Raw genomic sequence first — 24,863 nt, 5'->3', positions numbered from 1 at the left:
AAAAAAAAAATCGTCGAAATTTCATCGACTTTTGGCAGAGAAATGACATTAGTGGGTTTTGGTATCGTTGTGGTGGCGACACTGAAATTATCAGCGATATTATCGATTTCATGTTGACAGCTTAAACACTGATCACTATTGTGTGTAGCCTAAGCTATATGCTAATTAGCATACGCTACATGCTATGTAGCCTACTACATGCTAGGTAGCTTACACTATAAGTTATTTTGCACTAGAATATTAAAATCAATAAATGTTTCAATGATTTGTTACATTTTTCTATTTCCACTAAAAATTGTTAGTCTTTTCAATGATTTAATAAAATTAATTGAAGTAGTAGTGTTAAATCCTTTCCTTAAAAGAAAGTATTAAATAATTTTTGTCATTATTTCTTTATCTTTATCCTTAGTCTTTGGCCTAATTTTCCAATTATTTTAGGCTTTTCATAAAATTTGGTGCAACCAAGTGAAACCTGAATTAAAATCTAGAAGTAGAGTGTGGCTTATGTGACACTGGTGTACGCCTCATGCTTTATAGGAGTGAACATTGCACTACGCCATTTGTTATTTAAAACACTGCTAAGGACTTGTAAATATGTACATTTGGGGTATATTGGGTGTTAATATTTAGTGAAAGCTGAATTTAATATTAGTTGAGTCAGACTATAATAAATATATACATTTGTGTATATTGGTGCCATATTTGACCAATTCTCTAACCATTCCTTTGCTGGCTACCTATCTGATAACTACGACAGTTCACTCCCCTTCATTTTTGGGCTATAGCTTATTCACGTGATGTCCCACCAGAACAAAGGTTCAGAACACCATGTTTGCTGCATACACCATGGGAAGTTTACTGCAAAAAAGGGTTTTTGTGTAGCACGTGCTACATACCATCACTCAATCTTTTGTTATGTAGCGAAAATTGCCTAATAAATAATGACCATTATTTTCTATGTACTGGCCTTTATACGACGGAATAACGGCCAATATTTACGCAGAATGTTCTCTTAATTATAACTGTGTTAGATGATGAGATGTAGTGCCATTTTTTGGTAAAAATAGCTGTAATTGAGTGATGGTATGTAGCACGTGCTACATACTATCACTCGATGTTTTGTTATGTAGCGAAAAATGCCTGATAAATAATGACCATTATTTTCTCTGTACTGGCCTTTATACAACGGAATAATGGCCAATATTTACGCAGAATGTTCTCTTAAATATAACTGTGTTAGATGATGAGATGCGGTGCCATTTTTTGGTAAAAACAGCTGTAATTTCAAGTGGGCTTGGGCTGTTCTTTTTTTATTTTTTATTTTGTTATAATCTAAACTTTATCATGAACTAATCCATTGATCCTATTGACATTTTCAGCTTGCTGGGGTGGTTGCTGTTGAGGTCACTGGAGGACCGACTATTGACTTCCGTCCAGGTAGAAAGGTATGGTGATGTTGCATTTTATTGGGAATACCTGGTAACCGAGTCAGTGGCTTGGTGCTGATTAACAATCGGTTGTTGTCTTGCTGCCAGGATTCGTTGGTTTCTCCCAAAGAAGGACGGCTTCCTGATGCCAAACAAGGTTCCTCTATACCGCAATGGTCTAGAAGTTTTCACTATTTATTGAGACCTGTTTATGAACAAAAAGAAAATTTGCAGGAGATGAGCATAAGACATGTTAATCACATGGTCAATACTTTTAGATATTCTTTGAAGTTGATGTTCTTAGATCTATCTGCTTATCTAAAAGTAGAAGTTTATGTTCACCTTTCAGTGATTGTAACATGTATGGTCGGTTATTGACATTATAGAGGCATGTTATATAAATGGTGAATACATATATCCACGTTTACACACACTGAACAATATGATAAAATGTTGCACAATATGGGAAGTAACATAGGGGCATCCATATGATATAAACTACTAACTTCATTAATCCTTTAACTGTACATATCCATTTAAAATTAACATGCGACACTCCAACAGTCCTAATATCCTAATCTTATTGTAAATTTTCTAAGTTACAGATCATGTAAGTTATGATATGATTATCTTAAATCCAACGTCATGTTGACGCTAGAATCCATGCATGACTCAAGCGTACTCTTTCTTCTTTAAATTATTATGTTTGTCTTTTAGTTCTATTAGTTAGTAATAAGAGCCCGGGGTCTGGGCGAATGGCTAGTGTCGTGGGTTTGCTCCCCACAGACGCGGCTTCGATTCCCCTCAACGTGCTTTACTCGTTGCATGTGGTTTGCGGGTGATTGCATGCATCCGCAGGGAATAGTCTTGCCTTCAAAAGGGGCGGGGACACTCTGTCGTCATAAAAACAAAAAAGAAAAAAAGAAAGAGCGTGGGTAAAAGCGGAAGGCTGATGCCTCGTGGACGGCAGGCACTAAACGTTGGCCAATCTACCATTTAAAAGCCAACGCCAATTTTTTGGGAGAATGGCTAATATGATGATGATGGTGCTTTTGTTAACCAGTTTTTAGTTAATATTTAAGAAACAACTACATTATATCTCCCAAAAAGGTCCCAATTACAAAATGCAACGAGGAGAAGTGTTCGAAATGTCAGTCTTGCGTTACATATCGCATTCTTGGGATATGGATACGTATTGGTTATGGGTTATCGCATGGGATATATCGATTGTATCGTGTAATGTATCGTTGTTGTTGGAAACATGGGGAAACATTGGGAAATTGGTCGAATTTTTCAATGAATCTTTGGTTCTTGTTAAAAAAAGACATCAATACACACTTATACATCAAAACATTACAAAAAACAAGTACACATAATAGGTTTTCTTTGTATGGGGTCCTAATCTGTACGTTGTTTAACTAAATTGGTGTAAGTATATTCAATGTTTATTCATATAATTTATAAATGTAAGACTTGTGGAAACATAGCAATACATTCAAAAGCAAAAGAAGAATCACTAGATTAGGTTACATGCATGTTTTATTTGATGTTTGGATAGAAAGATTGCAAACGATTTGCAATTGGGAAATTTGGATTTTATTTTATTATTATTATTTTTTTCCATTTTTCCACAACTTGGCCCATCTCCTCCAAATCTCAAAATCGAAGCTTTGTAACAATTTGACATTAATTTAACATGATCTACAGAAAATAAAAGGATCGAAATTCGAAAATGCTCATCAGATCGAACATATGGGATATATCGCACTACTCGTGTGTTTCATATCGCATAGGTGGGATACAAGATATATCGTGGGAAATATCGGCCGATATCGTCGATATTTAAAACACTGGTGAGGAGTACGTATTCAAATTTCTAATACAACGTGATAGGTCCATGATTCCAAATAATATAGGGTACAAGAAGTAGGATTTATAATATGTTATGCAGCTGAGCATAATACAATTGTATGAATATTTTATTTTCACTTGTCTAGTGAGAAAAAGTTTGAATTTTCTTTCCTTGGTGTAATCAGTGTTCAAAATATTGGCGATGCCAGCCAATATCAGTTTCCCCACATGTTCATATGATATCTTTTCTGGAATTCACTTTTTACAAGATATCAACGATAATATCGTCATTGATATCAGCTGACATATCGTGATATCTCCAATATTTGCAACATTTCTCGTGATATCCGTGATATTTCTCGATTGAATTCTTATTAATATTTTGTTTCCACATATGTTTAGTGAGAGTTGTTTGAATTCTTTCTTGATGTAATCAGTTTTAAAATATTGACGATATTGGCCAACGGTTTCCCCACATCTGCACTATGATATCTTCTTGGAATTCAATTTTTACAAGATAATCAACAGTGATTGTGTTGACATTGGCTGATATATGATAGATTGTGATATCTGTCACATAACCAATATTTCGACAAAATCTGTGATATTTCCCGCATTACCTGTGTATTTCCATGACCATGCTACCCAAGACCTAGACTTCAATCCGCCATTCTATAGGAGGGTTTCTTCCTTTTGTTCCTAGGTAAATAAGCTACAAGGCTATGGGAACTTAATTCTGCATTCATTATTGGATATTTTCTTCTCTATTTGCAGCAATTAAATGGGTGTGGTGAATCTGCAATTGGTATGCCAACATTTTCTCCCTTAATAAGTTTAATTCCCATAAAAAAGTTCGATCCCTCGGCTACATCTCAAGGGCGAAAATGCAATTGAGTAAGAAAAACAATTATGAGTTAACCAGTCATGCTATAACTTCTTAGGAATTTAGTATGCGGAAAAAAGGAACATGTGACTTTGATATTGCCTTTCAAATCACAATTCATTGGGTGTATAAGGCCATGATTATTGATGTACAACTCCACCATCTGATGCAGAGGGCTCCTGAGGAAGAGACAATTTATTCTTAGCTATAGAGAGACCACATGACATTTGGTTATTATTATTTTCCTTATGATTGGGTTGAGATTTTATAAGAACTAGCAAACAGAAATTTAGGAAGGTATCTTGATGTACAAAATCGAAAGAGCTACATCAAACTAGAGGCCAACAGTTCCCAATTCAAAGAGATGATCTTTTGATCCCCTCTCTAGCAAAGGATGTCGGTGATTACATTTACCCCCCTCTTGGCATGGGCAATTGAAACATTTGTCCATGCAGCTCAATCCTGTATTTTGTCAAACATAATAGACAATCTCTAAGGTTGGGTAACTCCTTGTGGATATGACCAAGGTATATTTTTTGTTGTATTGTTTTTGTTTTATTGTGTGTACTGTATGACATTTGAATGACATGAACTCGGTTTGGATACAATTGCATCACTTATGGCCGATAGTAATTGTTTGTCTCCTGAACAATGGAAAACTATTTTGCATTTCTTTTTAATGCTCTAAGTTCTAAGTGTTCAATCAAGTGTCTTTTAATATCTGTTGAAGTTTCATTTAAAAAATTCCACCATTTTTCTTGAAGTTTCCCTTAGGGCTCATTTGGATGCTGGGAAGTTGGGTTACATGGGAAGTCTAGATCCTTATAAGTTGGGTTACAAGAAAGAAGATTTACAGGAAGTCGAGTGAAAGTTTTTGGATGGCAACTCTAGAGTTACATGGAACCCAATATTTTTCATTTAAGAGAAAATTGAAGGTGAAGATTTGGGAGTGCAAGAATATAAGTTTTTATTCATTGGTTAGGAGGACGAATGAACTACAACCATGTGGATTATCATTAGCACTTGTGATGGGGACATCATGTGCACACACGCACGCACGCCGCCCCCCCTACGCACGTATGCAAGGAGGGCCCCACTGTCGATTTGGCTCGATGACGACGTCCAGGGAGGGCCTCCTAGTTAGAAGACGGAGTTTTGGTTCAAGGGAGTGGGCCCGATAATCAAATAAAGCCCATCATGGGATCTCGTGATCGTGGTCTACTAGTCAGATTAATTTCATAATTTAGATTTTGAATATTTATGTTATTTGGAATATCATGAACGCTTTAGATTTCTTTGATTAGTTTTTATTTTGATTTACTTCATTGCCAAGTAATAGGTTGCGCACATGGCGTGAGTTTTGGGGTATAAGGTTTTCTTATAAATAGGCACCCCTTGTAGCTTTTTTGATTATTGAAGTTTAATAAAAATTCTTACATTTTTTTCAACTCTCTAAGTTCCTGAGTTGTGGAAAAATTCAAGTGGGTGCGAAGTCCTCCCTTCATCGAATGGTTAAATACTGTGGTGCGAAGCCACATCTATCCTAATCCGCCTCTTTCGCCAATCATCCATACTTCTCACCTTTTACAGCTATTCTCGCCTCGAATCCATCAGTTTTTGTAGCAGATCTTCTCCTTACAGCTAGTTTCTAGAATCTGGCCCTGCAGGATGGCTGAAACTTCGGCGGAGCACCACGCACAGAACCCATCTCAGATCGAGCTGAAAATCAAGGGTTTTTGAGTCCTCCCTTGGTCGACCAGACCCTAGGAGTCGGTTCGGGGAATCGGGCAGGCTTCTGCGCACGTGTGCCAGGCCCTGGCCCACTGTTCGCACGTGGAGACTATCATAGGTTCAGGTTTCCTCCTTATTTTCCCCTTTCCATACTTGTTTTCATGACCCTAACACCAGATTGCGTGATCCCTACTTCATTTGTCCCTTTTCTTACCTTAGGGTTTCTGAATTGCAAATTGGTGAATCCCTTGGATTAAGGACTGATTGCTATGCGTGTGTGGATGATTTCTATTTCCCTTTGAGCATTGTTTGGTCCATAATTTTAATGGTCCAGTCCTAGCCTGTGTAGGCCTGGACCCGCGCAGATTCCTCTTGAATATTTGAGCTTTTGTGTGAGATGTGGAATTATTATGTGATTGTTTTGAGTTAGTATGATTTAAGCCTGAGATCTTGCATATCATATTTAAATTTCGCGTCCTGCATCAAATTTGGTATCGGAGATTAGGGTTCTTATAGGGGAAGTTCCTGGTCATATACTTTGATGATATCTTAATTTATAGTATGACCAAGGAGCAACACTTCAACCACTTGAGGCAGGTTTGTGAGATCCTTAGGGTCGAAAAGTTGTACACCAACCTAAAGAAGTGTGCGTTTTTGTCTAGTAGTGTGATCTTCTTAGGTTTTATTGTGTCAGCTGAGGGCGTATCGGCGGATCCCGAGAAGGTTAAGGCCATCGTCAATTGGCCTGAACTCCGCAATATTCATGAGGTGCACAGCTTTCATGGCTTAGCTACCTTCTATAGGCAGTTCATTCGAGGTTTCAGTTCCATTATGGCTTCCATCACGGATTGCATAAAAAAGGGAGAGTTTCAATGGACAAAGGCAGTCTCGAAGGCCTTCAAAGAGATAAAGGTCAAGATGAGCGAAGCTCCAGTCACGCGGCTTCTAGATTTTTTAAAAGCTTTTGAAGTCGCGTGTGACGCATCAGGAGTCGGCATAGGAGGAGTACTTGGTCAGGAAAGGTACCCTGTCGCCTTTTTTAGTGAGAAACTGAATAAGGCGAGACAAAGATATTCTACCTATGACAAGGAATTTTATGTGGTAGTGCAATCACTGCGCTATTGGCGTCATTACCTATTGCTGCAAGAATTCGTATTATTCTCAGATCATGAGGCCTTGAGATATCTGAACTCTCGGAAGCAATTAAACCTTAGACATACCAAGTGGGTTCAATCCCTTCAAGAGTATACTTTTGTGCTTAAGCATAAGGCCGGTGTAGAGAATAAGCTTGCCGATGCGTTGAGTCGTCGAGTCGCATTACTCAACTCCATGAGTGTGGAAGTTACGGGCCTGGAGTGCATTAAAGAAGAGTAGTCTGAGTGTCCAGATTTTAGAGTTGTGTAAGCATCGTTGTTAGGGAGTCCGTTAGGTGTTAGTATTGAGTACTTGATTTTAGACGGATATTTGTTTAGGAGTGACCGCTTGTGTATACCATGCACCTCCCTCCGCGATTTTCTTGTCTGAGAGTTACATTCAGGAGGGGTTGCAGGCAGTGTTCGAGTTGTCGGTGTCGCTACAAGTTTCGCTGGTCGGAGATAAAGATATAATATCGTTATCGCCGATAATCGAAAATGCAGGGAAAAAGGGGAAAATATGGAGAAAATGGTGGAATTTTTCAGTGAAACTTCAGGACATGCCTAAATACATATATTTACATATTCAGGAATGAAAAATTTGCAAAAAGAATACATTAAATTAAAAGTTTCCATTTAATGGGGGCCGAAAAGCATGCGTTGACCCAATTAGCAAAATATCATTTTTGGAGCTTTCTATTTTTGGCCCAAAAATAGGAGTTGAGTAGAAATTTAAAGAAATTATCCCCATTCAACTGAACCAGGGCCTGCCTGGATGTTATTTTCTGATACAATGATTTCTTTCTAGCAAAAGTGTCACAATTGTACAAAATCGGTTACGTGCCACAGGTGGACCACACCATGATGATCAACTGGAATGAAAATCAGGTCGATCCACTCTTTTGGTTGGCACACATGTCTACTAAGTATTCCATCGGCTGCCCATTGCTTTTGAAGTTGTGGCCCACCCAAAAATCGGTTCATCCTTATTTTCAGACTAGGTGATCATCGTGGTGTGTCCCACCGTTTTCATGGATCTGATATACTATCAAAGACATGTTTACAGTAAAAACAAGAGGTGAGACGTTCATTGGATGGGCCGCAAAAAGTTTTAAATCGTCAATGTTCATTCAACACTTTCTTGTAATGTGGTCCACTTAAGATTGGGATATACCTCATTTTTGGTCTCATACCGTAAAATTATCTATAAAAATAGATAAACGGCATGGATGAATCATATACATCATGGTGGGGTCCACAGAGCAATGGCTGGTGGCAGGGGAATAGCCAATCCACTTCCGATCCGCGCGGACGTGGCTTAGATACTGATAGGTTGAGTAGCGGTCGGCTATTGAAGTGACGTCACCATGTTCTGTAGGCCCCACTACGATGTATGTGTTGTATCCACACCGCCCATCCATTTTGAGATATCATTTTAGGGCATGAGCGAAAGGATGAGGTAGATAAAAATCTGTAGTGGACCCCACCACAGAAAACAGTTGAAGAGTGATTCCCACAATTGAAACTATTCTAAGGCCCACCATAATGTTATTTGAAATCCAACCTGTTCAAAAGTTAAAAATGACACGAAAGAAGGGAAAACACGAATATCAGCTTGATCTAAAACTTTCGTGGCATTTAGAAGTTTTTAATGGTGGGCGTCACTGTCCCATTTTCGTGGCATTTAGATATACCTCATTTTTGGTCTCATACCCAAAAATGGTTTAGAAAAATAGATGGACAGTGTTGATACAACACATACATCATGGTGGGGCCTACAGGACTTTGGGACGTCACCTCGGTAGCAAGTCTCCCTACGCCAGCAGCTAATCCGCTTAAGGGGGGTTCTTTATTGCACTGGGATGCTATGTGGGGCCCACCATAATGTTTTTAAAAAATCCACCCCATTCATCCGTTTTTTAAGATCATTTTAGGACATCAGACAAAAAATCATGTGGATCCAAAACTCAGGGCAGCTGCACGAGAGGAAATAGTGGAGATTCAGTGACCACCGTTTAAACATAATTAACTACTCATTTAGGCCCACCTTGAATGTATGTGGTATATCCACGCCGTCCATCCGTTTTTCCATCTAATTTAAGGGGTTGAGCCCAAAATTGATTCATATCCAAAGACTAAGTAGATCATACCATTGTGAACAGTAGGGATAATGATTTCCACCGTTGAAACCTTTATAGGCCCCACAGTGATGTTTATTTTTCATCCAACCTGTTCATAAGATCATACATACATGGATGAAGGGAAAACACAAATATAAGATCGATCCAAAACTTCCGTGGCCCTCCAAATATTTTTCAACGGTAGACATTCAATTCAACTGTTTCTTATAGTGTAGTCCATTTGAACATTGATATGCCTCAATTTTTTTATTTTTATTTTTATTTTTATTTTATTTTTATAAAAGGCCTAAAATTATCTGTTAACATGTATGGACAGAGTGGATAAAATAAATAAAACATGGTGGGCCTTACATGCTGTGGCCGGGCTGCCTTTATACACGCGCGGATTGTTTTCCGCGTAATCCGTTGATATACGCTCACTGCGAACCAGTTCGTACGTAACTGGTGCGAACTTTTTGGTTGGCCATCATACATGATGGGAGTCCAAAATTTGAACGGTCCACGTGATGCAGCACCCCATGAAACCTGTAAGGCCCAACTTTTACTTTGATCCAAAACTTTGGTGGGCCATGAAAGAAGAAAAATGTTTCATCTATTGATTTGCATTTCTCTTTTCTATAGCCCACCAGAGTTTTAGATTAGTATGAAATTTGTCCCTACAAGGTTTCATGTGATTCCGCATCACATGGACCGTCCGGATTACACTCCCGTGACACGTGTACAAAGGTGCACATGTGCGTAAGTGCGTAGGTGCGCATGCCTCATCAGGTTGGTATTTCTTTAAGAAAAGAAAAGAAAAAAAAATCCCGATATCTATTACGGGTTTTTCTTTACGAAAAGAAAAGAAAAGAAAAAAACCCCTAAAATTTCGTGGAAGAGAGATCTTCGCCGAAGAATTAGGATTTTTGAAAGAGGGTTAATGTAGAAAGGGGATTTTCATACCTGAAAATCTGAACGGAATGGCACCTGGCGCTATTGATCGATGCGTTCTTCTGAGCTCCGACTGTCGATCCGATCAACAAGTAGGCGATCTTCTCGATTCCGATATTTTTTTTCGATTTTTTGAAAGAGGGGTTTTCTTACCTATTTATTGGATTTATGGGTTGTTGGCCACAGTTTTCCCGTGATAGGGATCGTGGTTGGTAGTTACAGTGCAAAAATCTCAATATTATCGGCGATAATCCAAGATTTTCGCCGATATCTCCGACTTTTCACCGATATCTGCGATATTTCGCCGATAATCCGAAGGGAAACGAAATAATGGGGTTTTGGTATCGCAAGACTAGCGATACCGATATTATCGGCAATATTTCGATAATATCACCGACAACTTGAACACTGGTTGCGGGTCATTTTGGTCGAGACAAGACCATTGCCTTAGTGGAGGATGAGCTTCATTGGCCAAGCCTCAAGAGAGATGTGGCCAAAATTATAGGGCAATGCCGTACTTGTCAACTGGCAAAGCAAAAGAAACAAAATACAGGATTATACACACCTTTGCCAGTCCCATTTATCCCTTGGCAGGACATCAGTATGGACTTCGTGTTTGGACTTCCCAAGACTATTCAGAAACACGATTCCATATTTGTTGTCATGGACCGTTTTTCTAAAATGGCCCACTTTATTCATTGTTCTAAGACCTCCAACGCATATCATGTTGCCAAGCCGTTCTTTAGTGAGGTCGTCAAACTGCATGGGTTACCTAAAACCATAGTGTCTGACCGTGACGTGCGATTCATGAGTTACTTTTGGAAGATGCTATGGCACATGATGAATACTAGGATCTAATTTTCTTCTGCCTACCACCCTCAGACCGATGGTTAGACTGAGGTGGTTAATAGGAGCCTAGGAGTTTGCTCAGATGTTTAGTGGGGGAGTATACCAGGACATGGGACACCGTACTACCCATAGCCGAGTTTGCATTCAATAGTTCTGTCAATAGGTCCACAGGTTCAGGTCCTTTTGAATTCGTTACTGGTTATAAGCTTAGGAAGCCTATTGATCTTGTCCCTATGTCATTTGATCTTGTCCCTATGTCATTGTCGCATAGGCCATCAGAGTTTGTAGAGTCTTTTGTGCATCTCATCCATTCATTGTATCAAGAAATCAGGCGAAAGATCACTACTAGTAATGAACATTACAAATTTTCTGCAGACCAGCATAACTGAATATTGGGGACTCTATGATGGTCCGCATCAGGCCCGAGCGGTATCCTTCGGTGGCCGTTCGTAAGTTACATGCGCGTAGCACTGGATCCTTCAAAGTTATAAAACGAAACGGTCTCAATGCATATGAGGTAGATCTTTCACCTTCCATGGGAATTAGTTACACATTCAATGTGGAGGATCTTGTTACTTTTCAGGGGACCACTGATACTTTGTCTGGCCCTTCGCTCACCCATCCTGATTCCTCAGATTTATCCTTTGATCCATGGCCTCTTCCCGACCTTTCTTCCCGGCCTCTACCTCCCATACCTAACCTTCACACACCCAGAGAGGAAATAGAGGATATGCTGGATCATCAGATAGTTTCAACGTTGGATGACGGGTTTCAGAAGTACCTGGTTAAATGGAAGTCACGCCCAGCTTCAAACAACACGTGACTCACTGAGGAGGAGCTTCAGAGACTTGATCTTGACATCCTAGAGTGGTTCAAGAGTTTTATTTCGCCAGTGGCGAAATCTTCGTAGCCCGGGAGAGTTGATGGGGACATCACACGCACGCGCACGCACGCTGCCCCCTACGCACATACGCAAGGAGGAGGGCCTCACTGTTGATCTGACTCGATGACGACGTCCAGGGAGGACCTCCTAGTTAGAAGACGGAGTTTTGGTTCAAGAGAGTGGGCCCAATAGTCAAATAAAGCCCATCATAGGATCTCATGATCATGGCCCACTAGTCGGATTAATTTCATATTTTAGATTTTGATTATTTATGTTATTTGGAATATCATGAACGCTTTAGATTTCTTTGATTAATTTTTATTTTGGTTTACCTCATCGCCAAGTAATAGGTTGCGCACATGGCGCGAGTTTTGGGGTATAGGGTTTTGTATAAATAGGCACCCCTTGTAGCTTTTTTGATTATTGAAGTTTAATAAAAATTTCTGTGTTTTTTTCAACTCTCTGAGTTCCTGAGTTGTGGAAAAATTCAAGTGGGTGCGAAGCCTTCCCTTCATTAAATGGCTAAATACCGTGGTGCGAAGCCACATCTATCCCAACCCGCCCCTATCGCCTATCATCCATACTTCTCACCTTTTATAGCCATCCTCGCCTCGAATTCATCAGTTTTTGCAGCAGATCTTCTCCATACAGCCAGTTTCCAGAATCTGGCCCTGTAGGAGGGCTGAAACTTTGAGAGCACCACACGCAGACCACATCTCGGATCGAGCTGAAAATCAAGGGTTTTGGAGTCCACCCCTGGCCGACTAGACCCTAGGAGTCGGTTCGGGGAATTGGGCCACGCTCGCATGTGCGCCAGGCCCTGGCCCACTGTTCGCACACGCGGACTATCACAGGTTCAGGTTTCCTCCTTATTTTTCCATTTCCATACCTGTTTTCATAACCCTAACCCTAGATTGCGTGATCCCTACTTCGTTTGCCCCTTTTCTTACCATAAGGTTTTCTGAATTGCAAATTGGTGAATCCCTTGGATTAGGGACTGATTGTTGTGCGTGTGTGGATGATTTCTATTTCCCTTTGAGCATCGTTTGGTCCATAATTTTAATGATTCAATCCTAGCCTGTGTAGGCCTGGACCTGTGTAGATTTCCCTTGAATATTTGAGCTTTTGTGTGGGATGTGGAATTATTCTGTGATTGTTCTGAATTAGTATGATCTAAGCCTGAGATCTTGCATATCATATTTAAATTTTATGTCCTGCATCAACTTGTATAGGAGATCCTTGACTGGTTTAAACGGATTCAATTCCCACTATCATCATAGCATCATGAATGAAATAAAGGCTCCGCTTGCAAGAACATGTCAATGATTGTTGCCAATGTCAAGGAACAAAGTTGATCCTTTTTACCTTCTTATTGATCTTTACATAACCCTATGTGACAGAAGCTGAGGCCTAAAAACACAAGGGATCGTGATTATTGTATCCTTAATAAAAATCACTCTATCATCAGAGAGAGTAGGGGCAATGGAGAGAGGGAGAGGTGTTTCTCAGTTTGTTGGGGCGAATGGAGAGAGACTCCATGCATAGGCGGAAGACATACAAGAAGTCGTAGTTGTAAATTTTCACTCGGGTTTGGACTTTCAGATTTTCATTATGAGGTTATGGGTTTGAGAACCTATGTGGTGTGTGCGTGCGTGTGTGTGGGTCTAAGAGAGTGTGTATTCACCGTTCAAAAAAAAAAAGAAGAGGTCAGGAACCTTACATCCAAATGACCCTGTAAATTATAAAACTTCACGCAATATCTGCAATATTTCCCATTGTCTAAGGTGTTACCAGTGTTCGAAATATCGGTATTGCGTTACATATCGCACCCTTGGGATATGGATATGTGTCGGTTATCGCATGGGATATATCAGTTGTATCACGTAATGCATCGTTGTTGTTGGAAACATGGGGAAACATTGGAAATTGGTTGAATTTGTCAATGAAATTTCAGTGATTGTTAAAAAAGATATTAATACACTTACAAATGAAAACATTATAAAAATCAAGTGCACATAATAGGTTTTCTTTGTATGGGGTCCTAATTTATGCGTTGTCTAACTGAATTGATGCAAGTATATTCAAAGTCTATTCATATAATTTATAAATGTAAGAAGACGTGTGGAAACACAAGTAATACATTCAAAAGCAAAAGAAGTATTAGATTAGGTTATGCATGTTTGATTTTGATTTTTTCCAATTTTCCGCAACTCGGTTCTTCTCCTCCAAATCTCAAAATCAAAGCTCCCAGTCCATGATTTTTCATATGGATTTGTAACAATTTGATACTGATTTAACATGATTTACAGAAAAAAGTATTGAAAAAAAATAAAAAATGCTCACTGGATCAAACATGTGGGATATATCCCACTACTTGTGTGTTTCGTATCGCACAGGCGGGATATAAGATATATTGGCCAATATCGTCGATATTTAAAACAATGGGTGTTACGTCGTATTTGTGATATCAATATTTAAAACATTGGTGTGATAGCATGAGCCCTAAGAGCTTAAGTTTAACATACTAACTTTAGAGATCCTGTTTCTCAAATTAAATTTATCTACTTTTTGGGTAAGTGGCGCTAAGCCATTTCTTATTATTCTCCTTTTTTCTCCCTTTCTTCATTCTACTCATCTTCTTATTGAGACCTAAAAACCATCAATCTCGACCCCAGCTTTTCCCCTACTTTAACTCACAATTTTTTTTGGTTTACCTCCAGTCTCTCATTTATTTATTTATCCATTCTAAGGCATTTATACATGTAGAATCATATAGATTAAAGAGAGAAGAAGCGGAGGATAGAGAAGAGAAAGTTAGGAGAAGAGCGGAAAAAGAGTTAAGGTTAGATGTCCCGATGCAGGACAAAATGATCTAACCTAATATGATGCCATGAAATTAAAAGACAGATTAACTAGGGCAATGGAACGATAAAATAAAGTTAATTTACCATAAATTTATAAATATCAGATTCATGACATATCCAAATCTAAGCCTATGACAGTCCTACAATGCGAATCTCATAAATTACTGATTAACAGGGACCTATGGGAGATATAACCCCCATCCTATCATAGGGTTAAATCTGAATTCAATGGAAATCATGTGTCATATAAGAGTTTTGACGTGTTAGGGCTATTTAAAGGCTAGGGAATGTGGGAAATGGGTTTGGGGTATTTAGGCTTAGAGGAATTAGGGTTTGAAACATTAGGGTTGAGGTTTTGGGTTTGGATTTCAGATTTAGGATTTAAGGGATTTAGGATTTAGGGTTTTTAGAATTAAGAATATGGGTTTCAGGTTATGGGAATTAGGGATTTACGATTTGGTCAAGGGATTTTTTGATTTTGGGGATTTGGGTTTGAAAAATTGGGGATTTTGGAATTAGTGGATTTTAGGGTTGGAGTTTGGTAAAATTAGTTTAGGGATTTTGAAGAGGGAAGCTAAGGGAAGAGCATTCGTGATGAAACAAGAGGGCCACTATACAAGGCTATTTGTATGGACAACAAAGGATGGCCAACTGTGGTCGATTGGGCTTGGAACTGGTCGATTTGGCTTTTGGTAACAAAGAAGAAAAGAAAGGAAGAGATGAAAGAAGAAAAGAAGATAATGAGAAAAGATGATACCTTGTTGAGGAGAGAGAAAAGTAGAAAAGATAACTAGGGAATCGCTCATCGTGGTTTAACACCACTAATCCAATCATAGGATGAAATTTTGCTCATTCTCAAAGCGAAAGGAGAGAAATCTCTTTCATTCATAACATGCATATCGGTTAGGGCGGGGACATCCAACCCTTTATAGTCTCAGAAAAGACCTTTTACAAAAAGGCGCTCTTAGATAAACTTCTTAACATAAAGATAATTAATTAAAAGTTGTTCCTAACTCCCCAATCTCAATACAAATATGAGCTATACCAAAAATAACGAAACATGTAAACAAACAAAAAAACTAAATTATTTCGTGGCCCATGAGGGTCCACGATAAAAATGTCTGATGATGATGATCCAGCAGTCCGATCCTCGTGTCCAATCGATCCAACAGTCCGATGTGTCCATCAAGCTCCTATATTCAGCCTACGTGCATCTTCCTAGTGTGAGGTCTTAAAAAATGCATGGACATGCACGTGGGGTCTTCAACGTGGCTAGGAATATGAATTGGGCCAAGTGAGCTGCATGTAATGGTCATCTAGCCATAAGGAGACTGGCTCAACCCTCCTCCGGTATGTTGCTTGGATGTCCTCATCATGTCCTCACTCCTTTACATTAATAATAAAAAACAAAAGTACAAAAATATCCTCACTAACATGGTTCATATTCCAAACAAGTTTTAATCCAATATAAACACTAAATATAAAATAGAAAGAAGCTAGGTAGGCTATACAGTGAGATGACCTACATTCACATCCATTAGGTGGCCATACAGTTGTATAAGCCATATCCTAATGCATTAACACTCTCCCTCAAGCTGGAGCATGGATGTTGTCGATGCCAAGCTTGGAGTATATGTATGTAGACTGGTTGTAAGGAAGGTCCTTGGTGAATAAACTAGCAAATTAATCCTAAGACCGGACATTTGGTGTAGAGATTTCACCATTGGAGACCTTCTCATGTATAAGTGACAGTTGACTTTTCTATGTTTAGTTCTTTCATGATGAATCCAATAAGTTTGCACCTTGGGATGCTGCTTGTTTATCACAAAACAGCTGCATATGTAGATTTGTCGCAAACCCAATTTCCTACAATAGTTTCTATATCTACTTAAACTCCAAGTAGTATGAGCTGTTGCTCAATGTTCTGCTTCAGTGCTTGATCAGGTCGCAACACTGCTTATTACTATTCAATATGACTAGATTTCTTCCCACAAATGTGTAGTACTCAGTAGTAGATCGCCCATCTATTAAAGAACTTGCCCAGTCTGCATCAAAGTACCCTATGATCTGAAGATGATTGTTCCGTCTTTACATAATTTCTTGTCCTGATGCTCCTTTAAGGTACTGCAAAATTTCAAACAACTGCATACATGCTAGGTACTCTTAGAGAACTCAGAAACTGACTCACCACACTCCCAGCATAAGATATCTCTGGCTGAGTGATAGTTAAACAGATAAGTTTCCCAACCAAACTTCTATACCTCCATAGGTGTTCAACTACTTCTCTTTGATCACCAAAAGGTTTATGATTCAAATTTATTAGTGTATCAACTAGCTTAGTACCAAGAAGACTTATCTCGTGAGTAAATCTAGAACATATTTCTATTGAGACAAATTAAATTCTTCCTTGAAAGTGACTTACTTCTATACCAAGAAAGTATAAAAGATGACCAAGATCTTTTGTAAGAAAATCTATTCGGAGATACTTCGTAAGATCCATAATCCCCCATTGCCATTTTCTGTAACAATAATATCATTAACATATACTACTAATACAATAAAACCCAAGGTGCATTTCCGTACAAAGATAGAATGATCAGTATGACTTCGAACAAAGCCATAGTTTAACACAACTTTATTAAATTTGTCAAACTATGCATATGATGATTGCTTTAACGCATAAATTGCCTTCTACAGCTTACACAACTTGTATGACTCTTCCTGAGCAACAACTCCAGGTAGTTACTCCATATAGACCTCCTTAGTGAGATCATTATGAAGAAAGTCATTTTTACGTCAAGTTGGAAGAGTGGCCAACCATGATTATTGGCCACGTAAAGGATAACATAAATTGGAGTTCAACTTGGCAACATGAGAGAATGTTGTAGTATAACCAATGCCAAGGGTCTAAATATATCCCTTAGCAACCAAAGCATGCCTTTAAACGTTCAACTGTATTAGCAGGATGAAACTTAATAGTGCACACTCATCCGCAACCAACAACACGTTTACCGGTAGGTAGATTAGTTAGCTTGCAACTGTTATTTTCATAAAGAGCACCCATTTCCTCTTTCATTACTTGCACCTACCTCCTATGCAAAAGTGCTCTTAGTGTGACTTGGGAATAGAGTGAGAGGACAAGGATGGGACAAATCTATGGAAAGTGGGAGGTAAGCATTGGAAAGAGACTTTTTTGGAGATATGATGATCAGTCTAAGCACATTTAACTTTTCTCAAGGCAATAGGAACATCAAACCTGTTTGGAGAGCTCACTAGATCACTAGGTTCGAAACAAGATATGGTCGGTGGCACATCACGATTGGCTGCACTATTGTTTCATTTTCGGCGTGAATAGATTTTCAACTGAGGCATAGTGGTAATGGAAGGGTCAGCAACTTGAGGAGCTTGGATGATGTCTTCTTGAATGACAATAAGTATAGGCACATTTTAACATCAATAGATTTACTATCTTTTGAGAAATAAGGAGTGGACTTAAAATATGTAACATTTGCACACGTTGTTTTCGAAGTGAAGGACTAACAACGATAACCTCTGTGTCCTGGAGTACTCAAGAAAGATACATTTAAAGGCTTTAGGATCTAATTTATCGTGGCCTGACTCCAATAGGTAAACAAAGCATATACATTCAAAAACTTTGGAAGGCAGAGAAAACAATGAAGTATCTGGAAGTAAAACCTCATGAGATGATTGACATAGTTAAACAATCGAGGGCATTCGATTTATTAAAAAACATATCGTCAATACTGCATCACAATAAAAACTTTTGGGAAAATTCATGTGAATTAATAGAGCACGAATCATCTCAAACAAGTGACAATTTTTCCATTCCAAAATACTATTTTGTTGTGTGGTGTGGATACATCGTGTTTGATGAAGAATACCTATTTCTAAAAAAAATACTGATTGAAGGATTGGTATTCATTGGCATTATCGAAATGAAACATAGACACTTTTGAGTTAAATTAATTTTATAATTCCATTTGAAAAGTCTTAAAATTTGAGGATAATTTAGATCAGTCTTTCATTAAATAAATTCAAGTCATTTGTGAAAAATCGTCATCAAATGTTACAAAGTATTTATACCTTGGCCTATTGGAAAATTTAACCGGTCTCCAAAAATCTCAAAAATGAACTAAACTATACTTTTCCACACATGGTGGAAAACTAACATGGTGATGTTTACTCAATTCACACACTTTATATTATAGAATTGAGACAGTTGACAAAGAAGAAATAACGCCTTTAAGAATCTTCAAGGATGGATGACCAAGAACACCTGGTCCTTGCTCTTGCTCCAGTGGTAGACTCTTAGGAGTTTCAACACCTGGTCAAGGGTTCAAGCACCCATAGGTGGTGAAATCCCACTAAGGCGTGAGTGTGTGGTGGTGTGTGTGCGTGTAAAAAAAAAGAAAAAAAAAGGATGGATGACCAAGATGGTAGTGCTACTGATATGGAGAAATATTCTTATGGGCTGTTGCGCCAACAATGTCACAATCAAGATGGTACATCCCATCATATTTTTGTCCTCTACCGATCTTCTTCTTCGTTTATAGATCTTGAAAAAACATAATATGAAGGATAGAAAGTCACAAAGCAATTAAGAGATTTGGTGAGCTTGCTAATAGACAAAAGACTTAAAGGAAATTTAGGGATATAAAGGACAGATGATAATGAAAGGGAAGAACTTGGATGAACAATACTCATTCCACATACTTTGGACTGGGTACCATTTGCCAAAGTGATAGATGAACCCATGAATATTATTAATAGAGGAAAAAGAAATGGACTCACTTGTCATACTGTCAAATGCTCTATAATCAATTACCCATGGAGCATGGAACTTGGATCCTAAACATGGCATATTTGAGGTAACAAATGTAACCATAGGAGTTGAAGTAGTTGCAGAAGTAGTAGGAATAAACTAATATTATTTGTAGATTTTTCAACGACTTGGAATACACTTCTTGAGTATGCATAACCGTTTCACCATATATACGTGACTGTTGAGTTGTAGATATAGAACCAGCCGAATAAGACCCATTGCTCTCCAATGTGAGACGCCGGATTAACCTATGCTGATTTTACATGAAGAGCACAACAATTTTCAATAGAATGATTCCTATGCTGACAATGGGTGCACTTCTTAGGTCCACGTCCTCTTGCTTCATCATGATCACCTTGATTGCCCCTGCCACTATGACCATCACCTCAGCCTTGACCAGTAAGGATGTTAAAGCAGTGTTGTCGTTGGCGCCACTTGTAAAGCCAAAAGATCATGTTGGAGGCAAGCATAATGTAATTAATGATTAAATAAGTGATTTTGGAAATCACAATTACCTAAAAGTGTTTATTTAAGCAATGCTAAACAGGCCCTTAGTGATCTCAATTCTAAATGGAGGTTAGGGCACTGCTGGTCATGAATGTCCTTCACCCGACATTCTTGGCAGTGTCCCCCCTATTTGTCATTTGCAAGGATTCATGTGCAAATTTTCTGGGAGATGGACATTTTCTAATGGGGTCTAGAAATATTTTTCTGTGATCTTCTTTGCTCTATGAAGAATGGGGGGCCATTTCTTCTTTGGTAATGCAATTCATGCATATTTGGATTTTTCTAACTCAAGCCTGATCAAGAATCTTGAGTGATTAATGCTCTCTATAATATTGTAAAGGATTCATATACAAACAAGTGAAAAATTGAATCTGCTAAGCAGCAGCATTTGTAATTGATTAGTTTGATTTTCAATTATAAAGACATTGATAATGATCATTTTAATTGCTGGTGTTGGTTGTAGGTTCACAGCATCTGAAAGACATTTTTTATCGGATGGGTCTTTCTGACAAGGATATTGTGGCGTTGTCTGGTGGCCATACACTGGTAATGTTGTCCAAGGATAAGATGCACGTTTCTACACCTACATACAAATATCATGAGGAAACTCTCAACTTTTAATCAAAGCATTTTCTTGGCCCAAGAAAATGTATGTGCGTCACCTTCTGGTGATCCATTCCGTTCATATGATGGGTGGGTGTAAGAAGCTCCAAAGTTACCCCTACCAGATGATCCTACGTACGATTGAGCCATATTAAATGTGAAATTGGTTGTAATTATCCATTTTCATCACATGGATAGTATCATCTGATGGGTAGAAAGATATTAGGGCATGGCCCATCAAATGATCAGCAGGTGCACCACTTTGGTTATGCAAGGTGGGGCCCGCACTATTTCTTTTGATTGAGCAAGCATAGAAGCACATCTAGGTACCATACATCTTCATGGTGTAAATGCATATCATCCTTTGCATCCTATTGGGTTGCTGTTGCAGGGAAGGGCACATCCAGAGAGGTCAGGCTTTGAAGGACCTTGGACAAAGGAGCCTCTGAAATTTGACAACTCCTACTTTGTGTAAGACTAATAGAAACTTAACTATTTTCCATGCCAATTAAAACTTCGGACTCAATCTTCGATCTCACTTTCCAATTAATTTATATAGTAATAGGAACCAAGCAAACTCACTACAAAGTTTGTTTGTATCAGGGAGCTGCTGAAAGGGGAAACAGAAGGGCTGTTGAAGCTTCCGACGGACAAGACTCTATTGGTGGATCCTGAGTTTCGATGTTATGTCGAGCTGTATGCAAAGGTAATATTGCTGGTATGGCCTTTTTATTGTGCAGCATTTGATTTTTGAACTACCAATATATCTACATCAACACATGATCATAGTTAACAAAAGGGCATGCAGGAAAAGAAAAAAAAAGGTTAGGGGAAATGTTCGAGTTTAATTCGTTCTCGATCTATAAAAATACAGTAAGAAAAAAAAAATACAGTAAGAGAAGGAATTGCCAAAATTTTGGAGAATGAGAAGTTCGGGTTTAATATGGTTTGGACTCAAGAAAACAGAGCGAAAAGAATGGCTATATATGTGCAAATATGTGTCTATATATTATATATAAATAAGGTTAAAATAGAACACTTTAATTAAAAAAATTACAATTTCCACATGTATGAACAATAATGTGTGTGTGTGTGTGTGTGTGTGTGTGTGTTTATATATATATAGTTGAATGGTGTTCTTTGCAGCTTGCAAATCCTTCCTTTTCAAGTACTCTGCATATAAATCAGTCCGTCTCTACTAAAAATTTTCACCTTCTACTCAATTTTATCAATGGGTAGTGCCCACCAATCTCTATTTTTTAAACTTCCCCCAAAAGTCCTTTTTTAATTATTAAAATGTATTTTATTCACAAGAAAGTGTTCAATTCATTTTGCTTAAAAAAGAATAAAAAGGAGTTTTTTTTTTTTCTTTTTGGCCTATCTTCTAAAGTATACTGTTTAAAACGTTTAATCAATTATACGAGGGTTTTATTTATTTATTTTCCTTTCAGAAAGATGGAGTTCAAAAGGGAGTTTTGCTAACTATGCGCATGATTTCCTCAATAAAAGATAACATTTGATGTGTGTATTAAATCAGCTAAAAGTTGACATATTTGGCATGAATGGCATCGGTTTGGAAATATCTTCGAGTTCCACTCTTGCACATCTTCTAACCAGAGAATCTATTCAACAAATGTAAAGTTTTCAGATGCTCCTGATTCTGGACAGGCGGGGGTTTATGGGTAGGTGATCCAGACTGTTGATCTGATGGGCCTTACCGTGCATGGTGGATGCCCCAAGAGCTGCACAAGTCTAATCCTTCGATCTTTGACCCTAACATGAATCGGGATCTCATGGTTCTCTTTTTCATTTCTGCTTCTTGACCACCCACCGAAAAGTTAATATCTTGAAATATGGGATATTTCGTGGCATCCCCCGATGGCCAGTTTGTCAGTTTAGTCGATGGCCTGGAAGACTGAACCATGGGTCCGAAATATACATATTTGGGAGCATTCATGAGCCGTATGTTTTTGAGGTAAAGTACCTTATAATTCCTCTTCAATCTTTAACTGGATTTTGCACTTACAGGAGAATGGACGCACACTGTGATTCAAGTCGATGAAAACCTGTCACTGATTAAAACTAAACGATCAAGCCTCTTACCATCCAGAAAGTGTTGTCAATTTTCCATATCACGCAGAGAACATAATATAACCAGAGTTTAAAAATCCAAAAACTCAACTTGACTCGATGTCCAATCAGGTTGGGTGAACTCAAAGACTCGACTGAGTCTTTACTAAACTTGACCCGATGTATTAGTAATTGAATAAAAATTATTTGGAGCGGTGGGGAAATATTTAAATGATTGAACTGTTAGCTCTTTAGTTTGAGCCATGCAATCATCATTGTCTTTCTATAACCCAAAATGTTGTTGACTGGGCAAGTGACTCAGTTGAGTCATGTTGACTCATACCAGTAAACTGAGTTTAGAGATGACTCGATTTGTCTTGACGGTTTCCAACTGAGTCACGCCTCTCAGAGGAGATCTGACTCGGCTGAGTTTTGAGCCAACCCACTGAATGTTAGGACCATGAATAGAACTTTTATCCACCACCAATTTGATATGATGTCTCCTGCCTGAATGGGCCATTCCCCAAATACCATCATTTAAACATCCTAGCTATCCATTCATGGTCCTTTTTCACTTCAATGTGGACTTTGCTATATTTCTTCCTCGAACTATTATCATCAGGCACCAATTGAAGGGCTACATGATTGTGCCATTGAGGAGATTTTTGGGCCATTTTGCTTCCACAGTGGGGCCCTTCAGATTGATGTGGCCTCTGTAATTGGACACCACAGACGTACACATCCTCGGGTTGTGGACCATATAGTTTCTTTCCTCCTATCATTGTCCACAGTCTTTTTTATTTTTATTTTTATTCTTTTCTGAGGAATGTTCTCTCAGTATGCAGTACCTGATGCTAAATCAAAAGCATGTACGCCTGTTAACTTCTGCAGGATGAGGATGCATTTTTCAAAGACTACGCGGAATCACACAAGAAACTTTCTGAACTGGGATTTTCTCCTAGTTCGTCCACCTCAGTCAACAAGATAGATGCAAAGACCAGTACTGTATTGGCGCAAAGTGCTGTTGGAGTTGCCGTTGCTGCCACTGTGGTAATCCTTAGTTACGTCTATGAAGTTAGCAGAAGGGCAAAGTAGACACTCTGTGCTTTGTTCTGGCACTTCTTTATTAGTTACTACATACCATGGAAGTGAAGTTCTTAAATCACTGTTGAATAATGTAAGCTGTCCTGCAAAGCCTAGATGAGCTTGGCTCATATAAAAGTCGTATTGGACTATATGGGCCCCATGTGGGACTTTGACCCACGAGTTTGGGAAAGCTACAGTAAGACTTTTCTGCCTGATATCAAAATAATTGTGGTCATTGTCACGAAAGATATATGAGTTCAGGTTCACTCCCTCTTATTTGTTTCTCTTTTTGAGTAGGCTTTCTCATTCACATATAATATTTCCACATTTCCAAGAAGCGCACCAAGCTAGGAGTTGGTACAAGTTGAAGGCTCTAAAATAGTAAGGGGAATGCCCAAAAGGATGCGTGGATGGAGCTAATAAGAAAAGACTTGATTGATAACCTGTGGCCTAATTAAAGGTTTAACCCTTGATAGAGTGGAATGGTAGAAAGATTCATGTAGCCATGGGTATTATTGTAGTTGTATAAGAACCCGTTCACTTACTCTGATATCTGAATGGATAGTTGGGGGTTAGGGCTGTCAATGGAACCGACCGTATTTTAATGATTGCTGCTCCCATTTATTGGACCCATTGAGAAAACGGGTTGGATTCAGTTCTCACCTTTAGACCCAGTTTAAAATTGGGTCTACTGGTCTGGGTCGGTTGAGTTGGTTTTAACGGTAAACATATTTAATATATATTGATTATTCTAGAATAATAAATGAGGTTTCCTAGGCCTTTTTAACTGAGGCGGTAACTTCATCAACTCGTGTTCTATGTTCCGATGAGGAGTCTTGAACGCGAGACCTCCCTCTTTGATACCACTTTGATGCAGGACAATTAATCACTTGCTCTAAAAGCTCGAACTGATAGAACATGGTGAAGCAATCCCGTTATCTCATGACCCAGCACTTGCATCCCATGGGTTAGGACTAGAGCTGTACACGAGTTGAGCTGGCTTAAATAACTTGCTCGACTTGGCTCGAGTTAGCTCCGATTGACTCCGACTTGAAGGGCCGA

General features: G+C 38.6%; 1 protein-coding gene across 1 annotated transcript in view; it reads left to right on the top strand.

Annotated features, from left to right (window-relative positions):
• The window catches only part of LOC131251334 (L-ascorbate peroxidase 3), a 52,464-nt gene extending 28,393 nt beyond the window's left edge, over window positions 1-24,071 (top strand). The window contains exons 4-9 of the mRNA XM_058252018.1: window positions 1,380-1,445; window positions 1,536-1,584; window positions 20,506-20,588; window positions 21,037-21,116; window positions 21,249-21,351; window positions 23,607-24,071. Of these exons, the coding sequence (XP_058108001.1) occupies window positions 1,380-1,445; window positions 1,536-1,584; window positions 20,506-20,588; window positions 21,037-21,116; window positions 21,249-21,351; window positions 23,607-23,810 (585 nt within the window). The 3' untranslated portion in view covers window positions 23,811-24,071. The remainder of the gene's footprint in view (window positions 1-1,379; window positions 1,446-1,535; window positions 1,585-20,505; window positions 20,589-21,036; window positions 21,117-21,248; window positions 21,352-23,606) is intronic.
• The last annotated feature ends 792 nt before the right edge of the window (window positions 24,072-24,863 follow it).

This window comes from Magnolia sinica, chromosome 7 (assembly GCF_029962835.1).
Source record: "Magnolia sinica isolate HGM2019 chromosome 7, MsV1, whole genome shotgun sequence".
Classification (NCBI taxonomy): Eukaryota; Viridiplantae; Streptophyta; class Magnoliopsida; order Magnoliales; family Magnoliaceae; genus Magnolia; species Magnolia sinica.
The sequence above is the reverse complement of the archived record's forward strand: the minus strand, read 5'-3'. Positions and strand labels throughout refer to the sequence as shown.